Source organism: Pseudopodoces humilis, chromosome 4 (genome assembly GCF_049639895.1).
Source record: "Pseudopodoces humilis isolate 2021_Gansu_Grassland_sample_001 chromosome 4, ASM4963989v1, whole genome shotgun sequence".
NCBI lineage: Eukaryota > Metazoa > Chordata > Aves > Passeriformes > Paridae > Pseudopodoces > Pseudopodoces humilis.
Window position 1 is genome coordinate 4,474,798 of NC_142203.1, and position 25,003 is coordinate 4,499,800.

The window sequence follows — 25,003 nt, forward strand, 5'->3', positions numbered from 1 at the left end:
GCTACCAACACTGAGAAGTGGTACGCTACACGGAATTACGACAGCGCTTGTCACACCAGAATCTCCTCCAGGAAAAAGATGGCATGCAAAACCCGTGTTTGCTCACCACCAGTACCCCACTGTGAAACTCTGCCCAACCTGCAGGCAGGCAGAGTGCCATCCCAACACATGGGTTTGGATTTCGGCAGCCAACAGACCATCCACAAGCATCAAGTGTGATAGCTGTGGGCAGGAATCCCAGCCCAGAGAGCCCAAACTGCTGTCTCTTCTGAGCTAGCAAGCCCACAGTTAATAGAATATAGAAATCCTTCAACCCACTTTTAGCAGGCTTTTAAAAAAAAAAAAAATTAAAAATGGAAGGTGTAAACAGAAAAGGAGTCTCAGAGTAAAGCAAAAACTGAGGTAATTATTTTGTCCCTAAGAACACCGAGGAGAAAATACCCAAGGAATTTATCAAGGGATATTTTGAGGCCTCTATGGTTAGCTGATAAACCTTTTGGGTGAGTTTATGATAGCAAGGCCTTTAAGATAAAAAGGACAAGGGCAGGGCACAACTCTGGCCTAGATCAGAGCTGCAAATTAGGGCAACTCTTGCTAAGCAGGTGTTTGATGGCTGCTCACCTCTCTTGAGGGAAAGCTTAAAAGCTATCCCAAATCTGCCCTGTTTCATCACTGGCAAACCTCAAATTTTACTGGAAACAAATCAGATGCACCTTACAGAAATGAAACAAAGGATAACCAAGGGCTAGTGACTCCTTCAACATATCTGTCCTCATGCACAGAGAGAGAGGAAAAATTTAATGCAACCAGTCTGACATACTTAATGGAAGCAGACCAAGGCACTGTCCAGCATGCCCCTGAGTGGACACAGACACGGACACAGACGCTGTTACCTCTGTGCAGAACTATGTGGTCAATCATGTTGCGTTTGTATTTGGTGTGGTAGAGACAAAGAGGGCAGCGAAGGTCTTTGGGTCCTTCCTCGGGGACTGCCGAATGCCCGGCCTCCACGTGCATAGTAAAAGCAGATCTGTGAGAGAGGAGGGGAGACAATGGCAGCAGTCAGGAGGGGAGCAGCGAGGTGCCACGGCTCTGTCAGGAATGTGTGGTGTAAAAAGGTGCAGATGCCACTCAGCCCTGTCGGCGCGGCCCTGCAGAGGGGCTGCTCACGTGAGCGACACATGAGCAGAGGAATCCGCAGGCTCGTACCCTCAAAGCAACAAACACTTGTGACAAGATATTCTGCTGCATGGGCTGCTCCATATAGTCACACTGTTATAGTTAAGATAGCAAAAGAATTCCCATCCTTCATGCTCATTATCTGTCTTCAGGCTGAAACATCCAGTGCGCTTTCTCTGGCGAAGGTTAAATTTTTAGTAAGTTTAACAAAATCTGTCAACTGTTCTGGACTTGCAGAGGGGAGGACAAACTTATTTCAGGCAGAAAACATCCTTAAACATCTTGATCTAAGCAGCTGAACTGTTCAGATTGTGGGTACCAAAGGGATTTGTGCTCATAGTGAGTTTGGCACTGACTGGTGTAACTTTCAAAGCATCAGCTGTAATGATCTGAAAACCCAAGACTTAGAATGCTGTATTTATTAGTGTGGAAGAATGAATGAATACCCTACAGTACTTTTGAGCCAGAAATTTCATGCTTGCATTACACTGGCTGCATACTTAGAAGTTGCAAGAGATATGCACAACAGAAAAAATTTAGTATACATCCACCTAACCACAAGCCCAGCTACTGAAATCAGAGCTGTCTCTAAACTTGGGGCACTTGGTAATTTTTTCCTAAAGTAGCTGATAAACTCTGCAAGAGCTAAGGGGCTTGATGCATTGGACAATAGTAAAAAAGTGGCTTTGAACCCAATCCAGCAATCACTGGATGCTGCAGATATATCTCTATCAACTTTGGTCACTGCTCTCATACTTTGAAGTTTCTAGGGTGGCTTGAAGAGGGGATTGAAATGGTTTTAGGGGTTCTTTCTGCCTCCTCCTCCCCTTTCTTAAGATAGAAAATAAGCTTCTATGAATGTATTTAAATGCTGCCTGACTTATTTCATAATATAAAAGTGAAAGAAAATGGCACTTGCAAGACACAGATTGGACCTGCAAATTTCTGGAAGTATTTAAGACAGAGAGCAATCGGGATCCTAAGCATAAGCAGCAGATTTTAACATGGGGAGAGCAAAGATGAAGCAAAAAATGGTAGAGACATGTAACTAGAGGCTGCTCCCGTGTGGATTCTCTCAGGTTTGAGCACAACATTTTCTTCAACAGAACTCCTTCCCTTGATCCAGTCCTACTGTTTACTGTCACTCTTAACAAGTTGAAGACCTCAAATGTCAGCTGAGGGTGTTATGCTTGAGGGCCCAGCACATCAGGAGGAAATGATGAACTGCACAGGTGCCTTTTCCTCTTTTCTTACAGAGGAGTAGCTAAACACACACACACAAACAAACAAACACACAAGGCACTGAACCTTTATATTCAAATAATTGGATTTTCTGAAATGTCTCTGTATGCTATCAGATATGCTAGAGAATAGCATCTTTCCATCATTTAAGCTAGAAAGATTGGGGGGAAAATAAAATTACATCAGAAGGGTTTCTTCAGTAAGGTGTTATAAATTCCCCTGTCGCTGTGGGACACCTGATTGTCCCATGTTTCATGCTGTCTGCATGTGGAAATTACATTATTTCTGCGGGGAACATTTTCACACTTACAGAGAAAGGAATCGTGATAGTTTTTGATTCTCAGAGAAGTAAGGAGGGGTGTAGCAAAACTGCCACCTTGGACTACCAGAGGGCAGACTTTGGCCTGGTTGAGAGAGTCCCCTGGGAGCCCATCCTGCAGGATAAAGGAATCCAGGAACACGGGATGTTCACCAAGGAGAAAATCCCAAAGGTGCAAGAGCAGATTGACTCCATGTGCCACAAGATGAGACCGGCCTGACTGAACAGAGAGACAGGTCTGGAACTTGGGGAAAAAAGGAGAGTTTATGACTTTTGTAAGAAGGAAAATGCCAAACAGACAATGGGGATGTTGTGAAGCTGTCGGCCTCAAGTTGCACCAGAGGAGATTTAGATTGGATGTAAGGAAAAACTTCTTCCCCGAAAGGGTTGCCAGGCATGGGAACAGGCTGCCCAGAGAAGTCACCACCCCTGGAGGGATTTAGAAGATGTGCAGATGTGTCACTAAGGCTTAATGTTGGGATTGGCAGTGCTGGGTTAATGGTTAACTTGATGATCTTAAGGGTCTTTTCCACCCTGAACAATTCTACGATTCCGAAACCTACTGCAAGGACTTACTGTGCTGTTGTCTGCAGCAGATGGTACCGGCTGTTGTGGGAGAGAAGAAAATGGATTACATGGATGCTGCTGTGATCTGGCATGGCATTTCCTCTGCTCCTCTCCCTGGTCAGCAGTGGCCATGTTCCTGCTAGCTACAGACAGCTCTCAAAGACCTCAGAAGTCTTTTCAAGCACTAAAAAAAAACCCTTTACGAGTCCAGTTCATCTGCTTTGCACAGTACTTACTTAAAGCCTGTATAAAAGGAACAATCTTTGCACTTGAAGAGCTTTTTCCCTCCGTGCTTGTCACGGTAGTGGCGCCGGATGCTCTGTATGTAACCCGAAGAGAACTCGCAAAATTCACAGTTAAGGATGGCTTCCGCTTTTTCCACTCCTGCAGCACTCCCAGAAAGTGGGATTGGGCTGATGTTGTTGTTGTTCCTGGCCAAAGCTGCAGACTGGTAGTGGTTCAACTGCTGCTGAACATCAGGAGGCTCCGAGTATGAAGAGTCTGCAGGGAAACACAGAGAAGCTGTCATTCCAGGTGGATCCACAAACCTAAAAAAGGTTTGGTGATGCCTGCTCCAGAACCTACTGGCTTTTGGAGGGGGTTGATCAAGCTGTTGGTTATGAAACTAATCCTGCTTTCTGAAGGGATTAAGAGGTGCAGCACTTCTTAATCTAATTTAAAGTGCATCCTACAATTTATAAGGTGAGCAATATAAATTATGCTTTTTTAGACCTGATCTGGGGAGGAAAGGAGTGACACATTTAAATTAAAGTGGTCTAATAAGAATCCTGATTTTAAAACGCTTAATTTTTTAAAAATTAAAGTAAAGCCTGTTAATCATACTGCCAAATGTTTTATGTGTTTGGCACATAAATCAGACAAGATCCCCCCAAATATTTTCTGCCAGTTTATACAAGGTGAAGATCTGGCACAGGATACTTGTAAATAATCTATCTGTATGGAAAAAAAGGAAGAAAAAAAAGAAGAAAAATAAACGGATACTCTTCCCTAAGCATGCTGATGATGTTAGAAATTAAATGATTGTTGGGGGTAAAAAAAATAATTTAATCATAAATTCCAGTAAAACAAACTTTCAAACCACTATTTTGCTATATAGTTATATAGTTTTGCTATATAGTTTTGCTATACTGAGAAAAAAAGATCTCTAAAGACACATCCCTTCAACAAGTGAGCAGAACTCTCTGCCGCACCATTTTAATAGCATGTGGATGAACAGAGTCCAGAGATGTCTCAGTACTGAAACTGAAAGCTGTAATATGTTGGTTGGATAGCCCAAAAAAGGAGTGTGGGGGGAGGGAGGGTGGCGTTGAACCTTTCCCAACACACTGCTTGAATGTGGAGGTTAGGAATTCATCTGCTTTGTTCCACATAACCCACAGCTGCCCATGAATGGCACAAATCAAAGCAGATGAATAAAGCACAGATGAATTTCAGTGCAATTTTCCTGAATAGAAGACAAAAGGCTCTTTTCCTAAGCTTTCTAGAAGGGGGGAAAAAAGCAAGGGGGGGTGTGGGGGGGGTGGAGGTGGGAGGGAAGTCAGGACACAAACTGTACCAGCCACCTCCTGCTTTGATGTGCACTTCATTCTCCAAAGCTGAATTCCCCAAGGCTAGATAATGTAAGAATTCCCTAACAGACACACACATTTGTGGGAACTTGACACCATCCATTCCAACCAATTAGTATGGGGAAACAAAAGGCAAACACGCCTATACAGCACCGAGTGTGGGGACTTCTCCACCTGTCTTCAAAAGAGCAAAATGCTTGCTCTTTCATTTCCCACTGCCACAGGCAGGGGTTACACATGCCCAAGAAGTGAGTAACAAATAATGGCAATAAAAAAACCTCCAAAACAAACCCTGAAGCAAAAAAAGACACAGCAGGTAAATGTCTCCAGGCTCCTCTGGCTTCACCACCAGGTGTACATAGCTAAGAGAAAGGCAGAGCCATGAAAGATTCTGGTAAAATGAATGAAATTTGGTTTTGTTTTTCTTGTCCAGGCCCCATGAGCTGTGTGAGGCTGGGTTACAATGCAGCATTTACTGTCTCTTGCTTCCACCACTTCTACAGCACATTTTTTCACCAGGAGGGCTCACAATGAGCTCCACCTGTTTAAATGTCAAGGCTTTCCTTCCCTCCTGTTTGAAGCAGGCTCCCCACATCCCGTACTTTGGCACCAGACAGGTCTGAGGAACTGTAAACCCTCTGCAGAAGGCTCTTTTCTCTCAAAAGCAGCACCTGTGTGCTCACTCCCCTTTGGAACAGACCCTTGAGGGCTCAGAGGGGATTTGCTGACTCACTTCTCTGGGCCACCAGGTCCAATGATTCTAAAAGCTCAATACACAGTTAAGACACATTTCCTGGCAAGGGCAAAGCAGCCTAAAAAGAAAGTTAATAGCATTGGAAATAGTTGTTGGTTTGTTTTTTTTTTTTGGTTTGTACTTTTTGCTTGTTTTGTTTGGTTTTTTGTTTGTTTCTCTGTTTTGTTTTGTTTTTAGTATGTACAAGTCAAATTACTATTAGGGTACTGAAGTCTACTCTGTGGCTCACTTGTTCCCCTCCTCAGGAAGAAAGGATCAAAAATTTCCACCACATCACCAATGTTCCTGGCCAAAGCCCCAGAGATATCCATGGCTAAGAAAGCTAAAGGTCTAAACACAGCTCTCTTCAGGAGAAAGAAGTTCTGCTGCTGTCTGCAAGATCTACTGTACTTCAGATGTTTTCACTCCTCCTATCATCTGGTGCCTCTTATTCCAGCTTTCAAACTTTGCATGGGTTATTTATACAGCCCTGTGGAATCTGGTATGTGAAAACTGCAGAAGTAGATAGCTTCATGTCAGTTCCCACACACAAAAACAAAAAAAAAGCTCATCAAGTAGCTTTCCCTATCATCAGGAATAGCCAGAAGAATATTCTACCTTTCACACTGGCCACCTTGCAAGTTTTTAGTATATTGCTCCACTGCACTCAAAAGAGCTCTGATATTTACAGGAATAAAAAAAAAAAAGCCATCTGAAGGGTTTTTCTAGGGAGTTGTACCCTTGAACCATGGTAGCATGCACGGCCTAGTGTACTCCTTGCCTTTTCCCTTGCCAAATCCTTTCATTACACTTGCTGCAAACTTGCTGCAGTGCAAGATTTAGCACTTCCTGAAGGAAAACACTCAGGATTAACACATGTGCATAGGGCTTCTGTTGGGTGTCTGAGAACCAGCTTGCCAGACAGCTCTCCTGGCATGAAGGTGCAGCCCAGCTCCACCAGGAACACCCTGGACAGAGCCCAAAGCTGGCTGAAGGCACGGGAAGTTTTCCACTGGGTTCAGCGAGCCCCACCTTCATCCTGCCCACTCCAAAACCAGCAGTGGCAGTGGAACGACAGCAGCTGACCTCCAAAGATGCATTTTGGCACACAGCACGGAGCAAATTGCCAGCAAGTGACAAACACTGGATGGGGGTGAGCTTTTGGATAGCTTTTTTTTTTTTAATTTAATTTTTCAGAAGCTGTGTCTTAGAGAAGGGCCAGGGATTGCAAATCTGCAGTCACAGAGCAACAGCATGAACTTTAAAAACTGCACTTTTCCTTGCTCTATTCCTGCTGGAAGAGTGGGCTAATGTTCCAGGCAGATTTTGGAGGTGCTGCCCCAAGAGTGGGATGCCAGGCTGGAGAATGAAGGAGGAAAGGAGGGGGGGGATTTTCCATCAGAACTGACCCAAAAACTGAGTCATGGCCCTACACAGCGCAAGTTCCACCTCTTCTTTTTCCTGCACCCCCAAGCACAAAGGGCTGGGAGCACTCTGGGTAAAAGTGTTAACAGCCTTGGCCTAGAGCAGGAAGAGGGTTTAACCATCCAGGTCAGAAAAAAGCAGAACAGGCTCTAAAAGCCTACAAAGTCAGAAAGCCAAAAAACATTTAAAATAAGCAAAGGGAAGATCTAGGAAAATTTGTATTAAGTACATGTGAAACGCAACGGCAGTGAATAAACACAAATGGAAGGGAAATTAAGAAAAATGAAACACCAGGAAGTACCATTTACATTTTAAGGAAAAAAGGCACTTTTTTTTTTTTTCACTAAACAGCCTTGAGGTGGCACAAGAAAATAAAGCACATTCATATATGCAATGAAAGGGGAGAAGATGGAACACTTAGCCCTGACTAATTTTAAACAATCAAACAAACAAGAGAAGCCCACACCCAAAACACTGAGATTCCTCTTTAAAAACTAATTTTGTGGCAAATGCTGCAAGTCTCAGTTTTGACATTTTGCATATGGCACCTACCTACAAATTACCTGCACAGGATAAATAACAAGACCAACAAATAATGTAACCCATGCCAGCACCTATGGATCTAAAAGGCATTATTGTTCCTTAACACAGAAGAGCGTTTTTATACCCAAAATTCCAGAAGTTGAAAGGAAAGGAGGAGAAATGATTGCCCATGTGGTGATTTATCAACACACCTGTATCTAAATTACATTCTGGTAAGGACAGGCAAGCAAGTCTCACTCTCACTGTGTCCCTCCACAGCACTTCCAGAGTGCCTAAAACACTACAATGCCTGGGCAGGGATGTTGTCACCCTGAAAACTTCATCCAGAGCACAGTCCCAAAGACTGGGACAAATGAGTCTGCCAACAAATCTGGAAATTTCTACCTCAGCCAGGAGAGCAAGGCATGACAGTCATGAAAATTCAGCTTGATTCCCTGCATACCATGGGGTCACACACTAGGGAAAAGACGTACAAATAAAATATACCATGAAAACCCACCACAGAAGCAAAATGAAAATACAAGTTTCACCGAATCCTGTGTAGTACACAACATGTTTGAGATACCAAAATGAAAACAAAACTTTGGGATCCTTCCAGGAGGAAAAAAAATATAAAATAAAATATGCAGCTTCAGATCCTGAACTGAAAACATAAATTTACACATAAATGCAGTGATGTTTCAGTTGTTTGTAGGTATTTTCAGAGGTATCAATGAACACCATATGCAGCAGCAAAACACTTCCACAAGGCTCCTAAACCCAACAACAACAGCCCAGAAATTCACCCAGACATGTCTAAGTAAGAGACACTGAGCAACAGCTGAGAAACAAGAGGGAAAAGGACTTACTACAGGGAGGAAATTAAATCTGTTTAGGGTGGACAGAAGGAGACATATGTAATGTAAACACTTCCATGCCTTCACAGTGATGGATAGGGGTGGAGGGAGAAACACTGCTCAGGAAAAGCAGCTGTTGGAATGCACTGCAAAGTGACGCTATTGAATTTACAGAATCTTAACAACTGAATAGCTCAAGGACCAGGAGGAGTCACTGGGAGATGAAAGTGAAGGCACCATGCTCTCCTGGTATGCTCACAAAGAAACACCAACCAAAAGAGAGCAGCTTTTTTGTAAGGACAGCAGAGCTGGGGACGGAGATGTTTGGCTCATGAGATTAAGGAAAAAAAACCCAAAGGGAATGTGTAAATAACAGAAAGTGCTTAGTAACGCTTTGTGAGGGGAAAAATGGAAATTAAATATTAATACAGGCCTATGACATCCTGGATCTGTGAGGAAATGTTCTAGGGAGACTAAGAGGAAAATATTTGGAATGCTCTTTAATTTTATCCAAATTCATTCATAAAGAGAAAACTTCTATGAAGAACAACAGAAAAAATTCAAGGATTTAAGAAAAGCAGCAGTTTCCTCTGGAAAGAAACAAATTTGTAAAACCAAGTAAAGAGGCAATGCTGCACCAAAGAACACCAACAAACAACACAAGTCCAATTAATATTTCAAATTGCTTAAGATAAGCATAAGGGTGGAATTTAGGAGATTTAGGAACACGGTCCCTTCCAAAACTCAACAGGACACAAAATCACCAGCTGACTGAGTGGCAGGGCTGCACATAGCCATGAATGGCAACAGCTTGAAAAGTGGGAAGGTGGTGAAGCAGGGTGTCATACAAAGATTGTGGAGATGCACACATTTGTTCACTTTATGCCATGCAGCACTGACCTGGAAGGAAGAGTATGTGGGAGGGTGAAATGTTCTGGCAATAAATTAAGCTGAGGGGAGGGGAATACAGAAGAGAGTAAGACTCAGAGAGATGAACGTTCATGGAGAAGCTCAGTGAAGCAGACAGTGCAAGTCTTGTTCACTGCATGTTTAAGAACAGAGTGTGAGCTTAGTCCTCCACCTGAATTCCGATTTCTGCTTAAGAACCTTTGCATTGCCAGAATGTTATGAGTGAGAGATAACAGAAACAAGTTTTGTGCCCTCACTGGCACACTCCAAAAGAAGAAAGAGAAGAGTAATCACAAAGAAAAGAAAATAAAGCCCTGGAATAAAATTGCCATTTAAGGGATTCATACACCACTATTACCCCCCCAAAAAACCCACAAAAAACAACAAAAAGCCCACACCAAAACAGCAAAAACACCAACCAACCAACCAACAAAAAACCCAGACAAAACAAAACCCAAAAGTGTTGGTGGAATTTATTTAATTTTTTTCAGCATTATCTCTAAAGGCCACTTCTTGGCTCATGCCAGACCAGCTTTTGTGAGAAAGACATTACATGTATTTCTAAGCCTCAGAAGAGAGCAATGAGAAAGGCACGTGAACTATGCAATCCTGCTTATTCAGAAGAGGTGAGAGAGGCTACATTCGTATGTAACTTTATAACTTTGTATTTCCTCTGAAGCTGTGTGCACACCACAGCTCTGATTGGGACTGAGACAGGATAGAGGCTATGCATCTTTCCTGTGATAATATCCAACTAATTTCCAAGGCACATAAATTTCACCTATTAAGAAGAAAACAATAAATATTTTTTATCACCTGAATCACTTCCACACAGAGACTCTCACACTGCTGCCTGTACAAAAATTTTGGAGTTTCATAGTTGAGATCAAGAATGGCTACCATAGTCTGTAAAAGATGATGCATTTGAAAGCAGCAGGAACTAATTAAGATTTAGGAAGGAGTAATATAATTGATGAAATAAGTTATACCACAGTACTTCCATAAGAAGAAGAAGATCAGTCCAGAAGATCCCCATGCCCCTGTCTTTTAGAGTATCCAACACCAGCAGAAATTCCTATTTGCATGAACTTTCAAGGCAGGCACAACCCTGCTCTGCTGATGCTGTGATTTGGATCAATTCAGTGCTCAGGAAATGCTTCATCATCCCTTGTTTTCATCTCTTCTTCCTAAAACAGTATTTCTTTCCCAGCCTCAACTCAATCTAACTTTCTGTTCTTTAGGTGACTTGGCTGCTTACTGGTCACATTTAGGCTGCACATAACCCTCTCATGGCAAACAGAATTAAATTCCATTGCCTAAATACAGGATTGCACTTAAAACTAAGATTTATGACACATGTCAAACACTGGGACCTCCATGAGCTTACCTATTTCCATAAAACACATAAAATAAAAAGTTTGTCTAGCTATTCCTTATTATGTTGAACCAAACTCAAACTTCATAAATAGAAGTGCATTTACAGAAGAGGTGAACAAAAACAGAACTGGAAATAACTTTATCAAGTAACTTAATCAATCTGCTGAAAGGATTTAGTGGTAACAGGCTCTCTTTGGAATTTAAATGTACAAAGTTCTGCTTCAACTGATTCTTCACTCAAGACAATAATCCACCAATCAATTTTCTTCTTTTTCATCAGGAACCAAATGATCCTCATGCTACTGTTCCTTATTTCCTTATTTTTAAGGGCAATTAATCAGGTATTTTTCACATCTCTCTTTCTATATGATCCTCTAAATATTTGTATTAGTACAAACACAGTGCCACGAAGACACATATTTCTGTCACCTAGATGCTCACTCTCCTCAAAAGCTTGAAATGAAGATGGAAAAAAAAAAAAATAAATTTATCAGGCAATACATATTGGCATTCTGCTCTAAAGCTGGCCCTGAAATGACAGTGGCAGTATGTGGGTACCAAGGATTCATTCTAACCACAGTGCTCAGGAACCTGAACTTGTGTGATTTGTTCTGGAGACCTCCAGCACACACCTTGACAATATTTTTACTGGCAACACAAAGTCTCCATCTCTGTCACCAGCTCTGAGCTCAGAACACTCCGGGCAGTGTTCTCAAGCACTTGTAGTAACAATGTTCCTTAAAGAAGAAATAAAACCAGCTACCTAAATGTCAAATCTTGGGCTGTCAAGTATGATGATAACACACATCCATTTCAGCAGAGCTAAAATGAGCAAAGAAATTTTACCTCTCTGCCAAGCACCAAATCCCTCCAGCACGTTTTAAATCAATGGGATAAACTGGAGTTTCAGGTGACAGGGGGAATATCAGTGAGGCTGACAGAGAGGCCTGCAAATATATGAGAGTGATGGACTGCAGAAATACCCTCTTGCACACCCGTGGTCAAGCCACACCCTGCATCCCTTCACGCCAACAGCATCCTTTTTTATTCTGTGTTGAGTGATCACAAATTGCCCAGGCACAGAAGAGATCAGCATCTACCACTTTTGTCCTCTATCCTAAACATGGAAACCAGAGCCAAAAGAGAGCAAAAACCTCAGGAAAGAAACAAAAGAAGAAAAAACAACCCACAATAGGAGTTGGGATATGTTTCTTTCTTTTCACTTGTGGGTGCCATCAGGTAACTTCCTTCAGCTCCGAAGGAACCCAGAAGATATTTCTTCATTTATTTCTTGATCCGCCCAATCATTTTTTTGTCTTCTCCCAACGCCAGGCAAGGCTTTCAGTGCCACAGCAATCCCATCACAGCAGGGTGGCCAGCTCCTTACAAGGCTGACACCAACCTTCTCCCAGCTGCATGGGTCCTGTTCAATCTCAGCTTTGCCTTTGCCCCTTCAGAGCGAGCACAGAAAACAGCACCAGAGAAAAAGCACAATGAACCGCGAGCTGACCCTCCCCTCAGCACAGCCAATGACATCTCCCTCTGTTCCACCAGCCACAAAACAGTTCTCAACATGCTGCAGGAAAAGGCCAGAAGCCAAACAGCTCTACCCCAGTGGAAGAGAGCTACAGAGAACAAGGTCATCCCTCCAGCGCCTCAGGACCTCGGAACAGTGAGGAGTTTGTTCAGTGAAAGTGGAGGTGAACAAGTCCTGTGCTTGTTCCACCAGCCCCTGCCAATCTGATGAAGGAGAAAAGTCCTGTCTGATCCAGCATCTGATATTTAGCTTAACACTGACCACAAGGAGTAAGACACAAACCAACAATTACCAGGGTTTTAGAAGCACTGTAAGGAAGTGTGGCTGCATGGGAAGGAGACAGGGGAAAGCAGGAACTTGCTCTAGGTTACAGAAAGCAGTAACATGTCTGGGGAAAATAAAAAAAAAAGGCAGCCTGAAGGTAACACAGGTTAATCTAACACTTGAGAGTGAGCAAGAGGCATCACTCCTGTGGGGCACAAAAGCAGGGGAACAAGCAGAACAAGCAGACAGCTCTTTGCAGCCCAACTGTATCTACTAAAGCAGAGGCATCTTCTGTTCTGCAGCATGCAAATCATCATCTTGCATCCTTAACATGGATGCAGTCCCTCCAACTCACCTGGCAATTAAAGCAATTAGCTGTTGAAGCTCTGCCTGAATTTGCCCTGCAGTCACTACTGGCTCTCTGCCCTTTCAGTGAAACTGCAGGGAAACAAAAGGGTCTGAAACTTCACAAGAGTCTTTGTACAAGCCCCTCCTTCAAAAAAGAAAAAAAAACCCAATCCCAGAACTGAATTCTGCTCTAATACGAAGTTTTCTGGCTGTGAGGACTGACCATTGTGATTTTTCCCAGACAGCAGCAGCCATAAAACACAAAGACGCACAAGCAACAATGACAGAGAAAACAGCACCAAAGGGGAAGGGACCACCTTAGTAACTTTCTGCCCTGATTGCAAGGTTAGAAAAATATCCCTTATCAAGAGTAACAGTGCACATGAACAAAAATAAGCAAGTCAGCCACAATCCATTATATGGATTTAAAAAAACAAAACAAAACAGGAGAACCCAAAAATCAGGGTAGTATGTCCAACCATATGGAAAGCCTGCCTCTCTTCTGAAAGGTGGAAGGCAAAATGATGACTCAGTGGCACCAGATTAGTGGATTTTCTTGAAATGGTGCCTTGCTGCCCATAGTTCTCCTCTCATTCTGGTAGTACATGAAATTGCTTTAGCAAAACCAGCCAAAGGCCATCTGCAGCCTTCAGGAGTTCATCTGTGAGGCAGCACAGAAGAAAGACACACAGTCTGATTACCCAATATCTACTTTGGAAAAGTGTACAGAAATGGGAGGGGATTTACAGTTCTGGAACAACAGCACAAGAAACAAGACTTAGTCAAGCAGTTTTGTGCCCAGCCTAGCTCTGGCAAAGCAAGCAGATGTATTTATATTTCAGTCTCTAGATGAGGCAAAGTTATTTTCCACTGGCAAAGGCTAAAGTTCAGGGAAAAAAAAAAACAAAAAACTGGAACAGGGCACTGGATGTTTCACTTAGCAGTTTTCAATGCATTTGCTGCTGCAAGTAATTAAATTTAATGAAGATGTTGACATACCATGTACTGGGAGACTCAAGAAATCTTCTAGTTCTGACCTTACACGTGTTTTGTGATGTGTGCTGGTATTAGTGATAGATCCTGTTTGGTTTGCACAACTGTGAAAAACATAATTACTGAGCTTCAAGGGCACACAAAAAGTGTGCTGCCTTCTACAGATAAAGAACTGGTGGCCAGTAAAAGGAAATGGTCTTACACCCCAGCACCATGACTGAGGAGACATTAGAAACCACATCCAGATCTGTTTAGCCTTGCACTTTGCTGCTTTATTTTGACAATTCAATATTCTTAAACACTAAAATTTTAAAAAGCTATAATTTTGATTTACTGCACACAGTCATGATACAAGGAAATTTATGAGGCTCCAAATCTGCCAGTATATGAATAAAGAGCAGTGGTTTGCTCTACACAATACGGTTAGGTCAAAGGAGTTATTTTCAAAAAATAAAGGGCTACTCCAAAAATCAATATAGCAGGCAGGGCAGTTTAGGGTAGGTGTTTCACAGGCTCTCAAGAAGAAGCTTTTGCTGTGGTTGAAGGCACAACATGAAACCATTCATCAATCTGTTGAGTCACTCTGCTTTATAGACTTTATGACAAGGGGTTGAGCTCGTGTGTCTCTCCAGTTTGTGAGGGGAGGGCAGATCACCACCTCCACAGCCCCTGAACACAAGCACACATTTATAACAGCACTCACACAAGCACAGTGTCAGTGGCCATGTGCTCTGCCCTCAGCTGATGATCCTTCTGCACACAACTCCTGCCGCTGTTTGTGTTTTCTCACGTTCAGCCACACAACTTTTGTGTCTCTGCCTCAACTTGCAGCTCCTTCTTATGGAAAGACATGGGAGCACTCCAATGTGCTGCCTTGGCAATGCAGATTTTGGGATTCTACTGCCTTGCCCTCAAGAGGAGCAGAGCTGGGAACACTTACCTGTGACACACAGAGCCCCACAGGATGACACCACCATCAGAAAATCCCAAAAACCCATTCTGGCCAGAGATTAACATGAATGCAAGCTCTTATTCTCACACAGGCTGAAATAACACAGAAGCAGACCTTGTGAGGAGATTCATCCAGTCCTCCTAGCAGTTTGTAGTATTTCAATTTACAATTAACTTTTGCTGCTCAGGTTCTCAGAACTGTTAAAGAACATTTTAGTGTAAATCACAAATAAGTAAATTCAAACAAACAAGCCAAACACTCATGCAAATATACAGCAAATCCCCACCATTTCCTTCTTGCAAGACAAAAAATACATGTGAACTATCAAGAGGATAAAAGAACACTTTACTGCAATGGCAACCTCAGTGTGTGAGCAACTGCTGGACACTGCAAACCTATAGCCCCTATACTATGAAAACCAGAAAAATAGCACTCATGACCAGTATTTTCTGGGCTTTTTGTAAGAAGAACACACACAAACCAAAATATCATTGCATCCCCCCAAAAAAACCCAGAGTGCCTTACTTCTCGTTAGAAGAGGATACAGTGAAAACAGGTTCTTTATATATTAAAATATTGCCCAGCAGGCAAAGATGGGTACAATAAAAAAGGCAGGATCTTTGAATGATGTATCTGTAAAAAAAGCCTTCTCTGCTGACTCATCAAGAGTGACACCATCACCTTCTTACATTACTGCCCTGAGAGAAGCACACACACTCTGATTGTTATTAACTGGACTGAAGAGGTTTTTATGTTTTCAAATGACAGCTGTCACTGGAATTACAGCTGGCAAGGATGGGTCTACGCAAAATGTTTAGCACCTTACTCCACTTTAGCTTCAGTTCCAAGGAAAGTCTATCAGACACCCCAAAACACCTCTGGGATGGGCAGCTAAGTACTCCAGGTAAGTCTGCTGCTACCAACACAGAACTGAGAGAGATGAGCCACAGAAATCTAAAATGCATCGACCCCTTTTAATGAATGGATGGATCTAAAAGAACAAATGGAATGTTCTAAGAAAGGCCCTCCAGGGAACAATTTTTGCAGGGAAAAGAAGCATCATGAAGTTCCACTGGGTTGCTGTCCCAGAGCAGCTCTATTCAGACGTGCACTCTGCTACTACAATTCAGCACCCTTCTCCCTCTTCTACATTTTTACAGAGCTCAGCAATCGACAAGTTCTGCCAGCTCCCCAGATCTCCCCGAGCCACACTCCTGTATTTCCTGCTCCAACCACAATATTCATCCCCAGGCAGGAACAGCTCCTTTCTGCAGCCATTTCAATTACACCAGCCTGCTGCACGCACCTGCCAACCTACAAAACAAGTTCCCTAACAATGGGACGCAGCCTTTTGTCCACCCCAGCCCAGGTTCAGTGCTGCATCCCTGGTGAATTAACTTTGATCACAGTTCACACTGCAGGTTATTCATACACACCCACAGACAAAAATACAGCCACTCTGCACCATGTGAGCCCTTCCTAATACTCCAGCTGGACCTAACAGTGCCTGCATTTCCTATTATTATTATTATTAATACAGGGACCTGTATTTCATCTAGTCCTGCACACCACCTGCGACTCACAGGCCTGGGCCAGAGGCGGTGATTTATTGCCTTCTAAAAACCCAAAAAACATGTGATGCCGTAAGAGCAGCCACCATTAACCTGATCTGCAGCCAACTGTATAATGTGAAAAAATTACTTAGAGCAGGTTATTCTTTCCTCAAGCAACGCTGAAAATGCTAACACTATTATTGTAACACCTGTACTTGTCTGACCAGCTCCCCAGTGGGTGGCTTCTATTATTGTCAAAGTGACTTAACCATTAACCCCGTTTAAAGATGATCTAGCTAATTGGGACAAATTTGGCCTTGGTCTCAGGCAGTAATACATATCTAGCTAACAAAGCCAACCCAATGAAATGCTGTTGTTAACAGAGTCATTGTTTTAACTACTTTTAGGAAGAGCTCTTAAAGCCTCAAAATTATCCTCTATAGGCTACAGCAGACATCCTGAATTTTAACTCCACTAATCAAGAGTTTGAGCTCCTAGGACAAGCAAAATAAAAAAAAAAACAAAAAACAAAAAACAAGTAACTGAACCATCCTTCCCAAAACTGAGTATTGTCCTTCTGTTATCTCCTCACACACCACTAACAAAAGACTGCTAACACACATAAGAGGCTAGGACAGCCACTGAAAACTATTCTCCACTTCTTAAGTCAGTGATGGAACATTTTATTTCAAAAGCAGAAAAAGAAAAAAAACAACAACAACAAAAAAAGGAGCAGTAGAACACATCTCAAGATGTACTCAGCTTGTTGGCTTAGCTTAAGCTAGCACTAGCAAAAAAAAAATAGTTGCACTGTTCCAGACAACCCATTGACAAAAGGTTGTCTGCGAGCAGCTGGTGAAAATCTCTTGTTAAAATCTCTGATTCTGACCCACAGTAAATTGCTAAATCACAAAAATATTTTGGTTTTGGTTTTTTTTTTCCCTTCAATAACGTATTTCTATGCTGATTATTTACTTCTTTCAATTCCTTTTAGCAGTTTTCTGAACTTCTGTTCTTTCAGTCTCTCTCATTTAATTTTTAGTATTTTTGGCTGTTTTTTTTCTGGTGAGAAAGAAAAGGAAAATAGGAGACCAAAAATGCTACAAAATGATCACTGATAGTATTTAACTCCCATCCTTAGCTCACCAATATGCCAAGCAAAAAAGCAAACAACAAAATTCCTGCTGTTTAGCAGCTAGAACCACTCAAGCTTCTGGGGAAAAAAAAAAAAAGTATTTTCCCCTCTTCTAACACTCCTTCCATAAATTCCAATTCTTTGAACATCTGCAAATGTTCTCCTTCCATGTCAATGAAACTCATCCAGGAATTAAGGCTGGGGATTTTTTTTTTTCCCAAAGAAGAGATCTTCTCCTAACTGACACCAAAAAATGCCTCAATAAGCTACTACTCAAAAAGCCTTAAAGTTTTCTGTGATACCCCACACCATCTTGTCTATTTCTCTGTTTTCTCTGCTGCTTTCCAAGCATCTTCTACACACCCCTCCAGCACACGGGGGTTAACAGCTTTCAGAAGAAGCACTGAAAAGGAAACAGTGCTCAGGTTCTCCTCCCTGCAGCTGAGTATCTGAAGGTGCTTTTTTGTGTCCCCTGTACAACAGACAACAGTAATTACACTTCCTACTATTAGAGGTTCACACTTCAAGCTTAATCACGTGGTTTCATCAAAGTGCTCTACTCATGAGATTAGATATCAGGAAAAAATTGTTCCCTGTGAGAATGGTGAGACCCTGGCAGAGGTTTCCCAGAAAAGCTGTATCTGCCTCATCCCTGGAAGAGTCCAAGGTGAGGTTCAACAGGGCTTGGAGCAACCTGGGATACTGGAAGGTGCCCATGACAGAGGGGTGAAAGGAGATGATCATCAAGGTTCCCTTTCCAACCCAAACCACTCTATGACTCTATGAATATAAAGGAAAATCAGGAGCATGGATGGAATTTGAAGATCCCTCTCCCACTGGCTATGAATAGAAATTATGAGTCTGAAATATTTTCTGCAATGTAAATCTCTGCTAGCAAAGCCAGCAGTGACATGTTCCAAAGTCAGCTGGAGCAGTGAGGGAACAAATTAATGTGGTATGAATTGGTGAGGACCTAAAGCAGATCACTTCCTACAACACCAAGTTTATTCTTGGTTTTGATGCAACTTCTGGTTTCCTCTTAACCACCAAATGAAGATGCTTTTGGTGCAAAGCTGCCAGCTGCAATTTGGTTGGCAATAAAAATATTAAGCGGCACCTTAGACAATTAAATTCTTGCTCTGAGGCACCTCTTACCATTAGAGTCCTCCACTTCTTCAGCAGGAGTGTGGTTCTTGGAGGTGTGGTGGGCGTGTGAGGCTGCAAGGTTGACAATGCGGGGTCTTGGTAGTGTCAGTGCTTTCCCATGCACTTTCAAGGAGTGCTCTTTCAGCTGGCTGATTGTCATGGTGGAAAATGAGCAGGAGGAACATTTGTAGGCATGTTCACCTGGGTGAGCGAAATACAGGCAAGTCATCAGCTCACAAAAGAAACAAAATGGGGCCCTCACACTTCTCTTACTGAACTTGTCAGTAAAATTCCCATGGACTCTTCAGCGAAAGACTGATCCCAAAGGACACAAGCTAGGCATGTCTCCTTGTTGGAACAGTCTGGAGTCAGTGGGTGTAGACACCTGCTTTGGACCAAAGTATCACTTTCTGGCAACTGCAGATCCTTGTACAGCGGCTGATGTCAAGAAAAACAGAGACCAGACTTTCAGCATGCCTGTGTTGCATGGTATGGGAAGAAAACAGACTCTGGGATGAAAATGGAGTAACTTAACCACGGCACTTCCAAATTTGATTGGGAGCACAGCAACTGGAGATGGTGAAGTTGTTTGTTTCTGCATGCAGCACATCCAGCGTCACTATTAATCAAGCAAGAAGGACACTACAAAGCTCTAACAAAGAGCCCTCCACAAACAAAAAAAAAAAAAAAAAGAAAGAAAAAAAATGTAAAAAAAAAAAAGTGTGTGGTGCAATCACATTTGGGAAAGGTTACAGTTTTCCTTATGAAAAGCCATTAGGCAGCATCAATCTTCACACAGGTGGCAACCAAGCCAAGGCTGATGGAGACGGCACTGCCAAGTACAAAAGGGTGTATCTACCAGGCTGTGTGGAAGTGTGTTATGAGAAAGCACTAAAAGAAGTGAAAGAACAGAAGTAATGCACAGTAGTGGATTTAATTTTGAATACATTCCAAGCCATAGAGACAGCAAACAAGGGGAAACAAATCCTGATACAAGATTTGTTTTGCACGGAGGCATGGAGGCAATTGGAACACAAAGTGAAACTGTCCCAACACAAACAATGTGATATTATATACAGGTGCCAAGTTACTGTTTTGCAAGTGCCACTTCCATGTACAAGAGTAACACTGGCCACATATGAGCTGTACATAAAGTGCCAAAACTAATACAGGAGCGAAATATTCATGAACAGTAACAGAAGAACGAGAGTTCTGGTAATGGATGAAGCAGAAAAAGCTTTCCACCTCTTGACAAATCCAGCAAAGAAGGTTCTCAAGCAGCACTCTTTCCCACACCAGAAATAAGTGAACCAAAAGAGAATATCAAAACACACGTGTTTGCAGCCATTCAGAGTAAGCACACCTGAAAGGATTAGCAACCACCCTCGACAAAAACTCCCACCCATCTTCCAGAAAAAGCATGCTCATCATCAGGACAAAACACAAACTCTTAGAACTCTCTTTTTTGGTGCATCTGAAAAAGAACAGATCACTTGAAGAGTCTGAAGTGGTGGAACAAAAAATGCCCTGTTGTGTCTTCCCAAGTGACACTCCTCACCTGTGCATTGCACCAGTTACATATTTCCTTTTTACCAACAGAAATACATCATTTCCTGGGCAGCACCCACAACAAGTTGCTCAATGGAACACAGCAATTCATGGACCAAAGATATTCCAAGGTTACAAGAAACCAGTGGGATACAGATATAGACCATCATGGCTTTGTCAGTGTAAGAAATCCCTGGGTGACAATGTGCACCAACCAACTGTTAACTTAAAAGCACCACAAGACATTAAAGCAAATAAAGGATGATTACATACCAAGCAGCCTAGACACACTAATAAATATGCCCACTATTCCTTTCCAATGGACTTCAAAACATGAAAGGATGTGTCTGACTACAGAGGAAAAGCTAGTTTGGCCCAACAGAAGTCTTCTGCACTTTTTTTGACTGCTAGCTTTGCGTCTCATTAAGTGATCATATTAATACACATACAAATAAATAAATGTAAGCGTTTATGTAGTGGGTCTCAACACTTGATATGTACTCAAAGCACATTTCTGTACACAGAAACTGAACAGGGCCAATACCATCACCCATTTCTGCATTTCCAGAGTAATTGCTGATTAAGAAATTGGTAACAAGCATTCCTCCAAAACACAAGCAAAAAAAAAAAAGAAAGAAAGAAAGAAAGAAAGAAAGAAAGAACAGGTGAAAAAGTTCAAATGAAAACAACACAAAGCCCATTTAGAGAAACTGTAAACTGTTCTGCTCCATGCCAAAGGAGATGGCACACACTGGATGAAAAACAAATGCCAGAAACACTGGTACCAGCTGTCACACAAGAACGGATTTTGTAGTTCACTGAATTTTGATCCATACCCAGAAAATGAGGGAGAGAGGCAGACTGAGTAAAACACTTCAGGATTTTAGGGACTTTTAAAGATTTCCAGGAGATTTCAGGAAAAATTCAGAAGGAGTGAACTTCTAAGTTCTAAATAAATGGATAATGAGACAACTGAGAATTGGAAAAAAAAAATTAAAAAAAGGTAACACAAGAGAGTTTCAGAGAACCAGCATCTCACTGAAAAACTGGGGAGTCTGAAGAAGTCAGACATATTTGTTCAGTAACACACATTTCTGAATTGACTGACTCAAAACATACCAAAGCAAAGCTCTGACTGAAAAACATACAAGCAACTTTTCTGTGATCTGACCATTCATTTGGTAGAAATGGGACTGAGGCAGAAACATATCCATAAGCCTTTGGAAACCCTATTACCCAAACCATTGTGCAAGCACTATCTAGGCAACCATGAAATTGTGTTCTCGTACAATGCAAAACACAGCCCTTTCAAGGGGTGTCCATCCACTAAACCAAGTTCAGAAGCATGAACTCCTATAAATACATCAATGAATTACATGAAGAGAAGTGTGAAGTAAGTATTAGTTGCATGGTAAGTTTGGGTCTAACAATCTGGCAGGGTCAAGCAAGGAGCCCAGCTGCATGACAGCATAAAGAAAACATTACTTTATGATTGGTGAAAATTAAGAACCATGGCTCCTCCATACAGGATGTGGGATTCTGTGAACTGGAACTGCTGCATGCAGTTGGATTTCCTAGAAGGGACAGAATGCCATGGTCTTCCCATACAAAAGGAAGGTGGGAAAAGTTAAGCTAGGCTATTTTATCCATCCAAGCACAGAAACTGGCACAAGCTCTGTGAAACCCCCAAAAAAAAGACAGGAAACAAAGGGCACAAGACCATCAATCCCTCCTATACTTCTGTAGATGAAAAATGCCTTTGGATCAATGGCAACAATAATTTATTTTTGTATCAGCAGACAGCTACAATTTTCTCCCCATTTTTCCATCTTCCTCCTCCACCCCAGAGTGTATGACTTTGAGTAAGCAAATAATACAAAAAAAGAACATAACTGTGGTCCTTTTTATCAGAAACTCCTGTTCAAGAAGTTTCTACTCACAACTTTTTAACAACTGGGCTAGTTTTCAGGTTTTCAGACCGGTCACTATTCTATTATTTGCATCAGAGTGCCTGTGTGGATTGCAAACCAAAGGATAACCTTCCAATGCAGGACACGTGACAGTACCAAAAGTCTACAGCCAAGGAATAAAGATGAGGAAATCCTGAGTCTCGCTCTTTAATAGTCAAAGGTGCAACAATTTCAGGTGACCTACTCTGTATGACACATCACCTTCCCAATTCTCGTTCCTCAGAAGCATATCTTGCTTGCTTGCTTGTATGGATTCCGTACTGAAATACAGAGATTTGCAAGACAAATTTCCACGTTTGGTAATGCAATTTTGATATTCTCTGTCTGCTGCACACAGACCTGACTCCAAATTTTCACAGGGTTTGGTTTTAACATGAAAGCCAGCGTAAGACTCTACCAAAAACCAAGGTGCTGTTGTTCACAGTCTTTTTCCCAGAGTCACCTAAAGCACAAACATGAATACAAAGAGCAGAGTAAAGCTCACTACCAATTTCGTTATGACATCTATGGTATAGGTGATGAAATCCACTTGGAGAAAAGCAGAAATAAGGAAAAAAAACATCATTAATATAAAAGAGAGCAAAAAAGTTCTTGAAGTACCCATCACTTTAAATCCTTGCCCTTCCCATTACCCAAACCTCCACTTATCCCAACAGGTTCCATTGGCTGGCCAGCCACGACTGCAGCCTTTGGAAAAATCTTACCCACTTCTGGTGACAAAACACATGGTTCAACCCAGCATCTGTCATCAGCCACAAGAACACACTGGGCCATTTCAGCTGCAAGACTGAGAGGGAACAACTTACCAGCATGAGCCTTGAGGATATGGGTTTTCAGGCGGCTGTTGTAGGAGGACTTGAAGGGGCAGAGCTTGCAGCGGAACGGCTTGTGGTGTCCGTGGTGGGTCTGCATGTGGCGGTCCAGGCTTGAGAAGAGACAGAAAAGGGAGACAGAAAAGGGTCAATTGCTTCAGCTGTCCCTTCAGAGGCAAAGCAAAGCACTTCACAGCAACAGCAGAGCAGGTAAGGATCCTCACTCACACTCTCACACTCTCTCTTCAACAAATTCAATATTCAACTATTGGTCTGCTCACACAATAAAGTCAAATCTAATGTGCAGGAAAGGAGCAGAGCTGACACCAATTCTGTTTGTACAGAGAGCAAGCCACCTAAATAAACTTATAGGGCAAGATTAGTAAGAATTAAGTTATGTATGACCCAAACTGAAAGGACCGGTGAAATGTGAAACAGGCAAGAAATTACTTTATTATATTATCATTAAACAATTTCTCTCCTGCCAAACATTTCTCGTGAATATATATATATATATATATGTCCCCTCCTGTCCTGTTGATCAAGGGTAAAAAAAAATATGGTTTTTTTTTTTTGGTTTGGTTTTTTTTTTGTTGACCAGCTTTACTGAGGAAGCCTTCTTTTGGTTACAGCAGCAAAAGCAGATTAGAGATCCTCCTCTGGGGAGGGTGCCAGCAGGCTACAGTTGATGAGTTCCAGGATTAAAAGGCAGCAGAGTTTCAGAAGCAGCAGAGTAGGAGATTCTACACGAAGCTCAGCAGGAGAAGGGGTGGCAAAGACCAGCCTCTTCAGGCTTCTTTTCTTCAGGGAAAAATGGAAGTACCAACAGCCTGAATACTGCGAAGTGATCAAAAACTGCTCTCGACACAATTTGTCCTAACAGCTCAGTAAAGTTTGGAGGAGAAAAAAGGATGTTTCCCCATTTTCTAACAGAAGATCAAATTCATTCTAACTGAGTGAATCCTGCAGAGCTCTGCAGTTCCTGTGCCGTGGCTGACAGACATGAATTCGCTGTCTCTGGGTGGCAGGCAGGTAGTCTGAGCCCAAGGTGTCAACATTTCCAGTGCAGCCTCTACTTTGGACACATTTATGCTTTGTGACCTCGTCTTTGCTTGAGTCATCTCACACATGGTGATGGAACAACAACAACGGGGCAGAGACACTGCAGGAGTTGCAATTTGCCAAAATTGTCCTCCACCCCCCACCTCAGTTCTAGGTGTATTTCAGGCGTAGCTATTTTGTTTGTCCTAAATTGTCCTAGTCTTTTACAGAGTATCAACATGTAGCTCAAATAGCAATTGTTTCAGCCCTGTCACACTACACAAGATTTCACATGATCTTTAGTCCCACACTGACAAGAGCCTGAGCCAGAAAATCCGTGTTTATGAGAGCTAACACTGAAGCCTGTGTATTCAAGCATCTGATAACAGCAAAAAAATAGAAAATGAACTTGTATCTCCTCTCAGGGTCACTTCATACAAATACAACTTAGCAGAAATCCAGGATGGAGTTTGGAACAAGACAAAATGCACAAGTGTTCTAGAGAAATAGGAGAAAACATCTCCTAAATGAGTAAAGCTTTGAACACTTGCAGTGAATACCTCATAGAACAAAACTTGTTTTAAATAGCCTCCAGGGAATGAGATTACTTAACAATTAAAGTAGACTGCCAAAGAGGTATGTAATACATATTAAGCTATTATAAACATATATACCTTAAGGTATTTGACATGGCAATAATTAAAACTATATTCACAACCACATGGTTTGCCAGCTGCACTCTTCCAAAAGGAGGTTTTAAAGTTTTTGGTCATATTTGGGAGAATAGTGGGCTGTTTAAACATTTGGTTTGGTTTCCTTCAACAACTTAATCTCCCAGGAGAATAATTGCATCAGAAACAAAAATAAAAGAAGAAGCAAACAACTTCTACAACAGAGACCACACCTATTATCAAGTTAGGTGGTGAGTTCTTCCCTGCCATCCAGCACTGTTTGACTTACCCATCCCACAGCTTCTGGGACATGA

The 25,003-nt window shown here is 42.1% G+C and overlaps 1 protein-coding gene across 5 annotated transcripts in view; it reads right to left on the reverse strand.

Moving 5' to 3' along the window:
• Positions 1-25,003, reverse strand: part of ZNF462 (zinc finger protein 462) — an 89,109-nt gene that overhangs the window by 14,204 nt on the left and 49,902 nt on the right. For 4 of the 5 annotated variants that reach the window (XM_014260813.2, XM_014260811.2, XM_005532224.3 and 1 more), the window contains exons 6-9: positions 22,972-23,090; positions 18,657-18,848; positions 3,544-3,808; positions 894-1,030 (exon numbers count right to left, since the gene is read on the reverse strand). In XM_014260813.2, coding sequence (XP_014116288.1) covers positions 894-1,030; positions 3,544-3,808; positions 18,657-18,848; positions 22,972-23,090 — 713 coding nt within the window. The remainder of the gene's footprint in view (positions 1-893; positions 1,031-3,543; positions 3,809-18,656; positions 18,849-22,971; positions 23,091-25,003) is intronic. The other variant, XM_088054326.1, reaches the window with a different exon arrangement.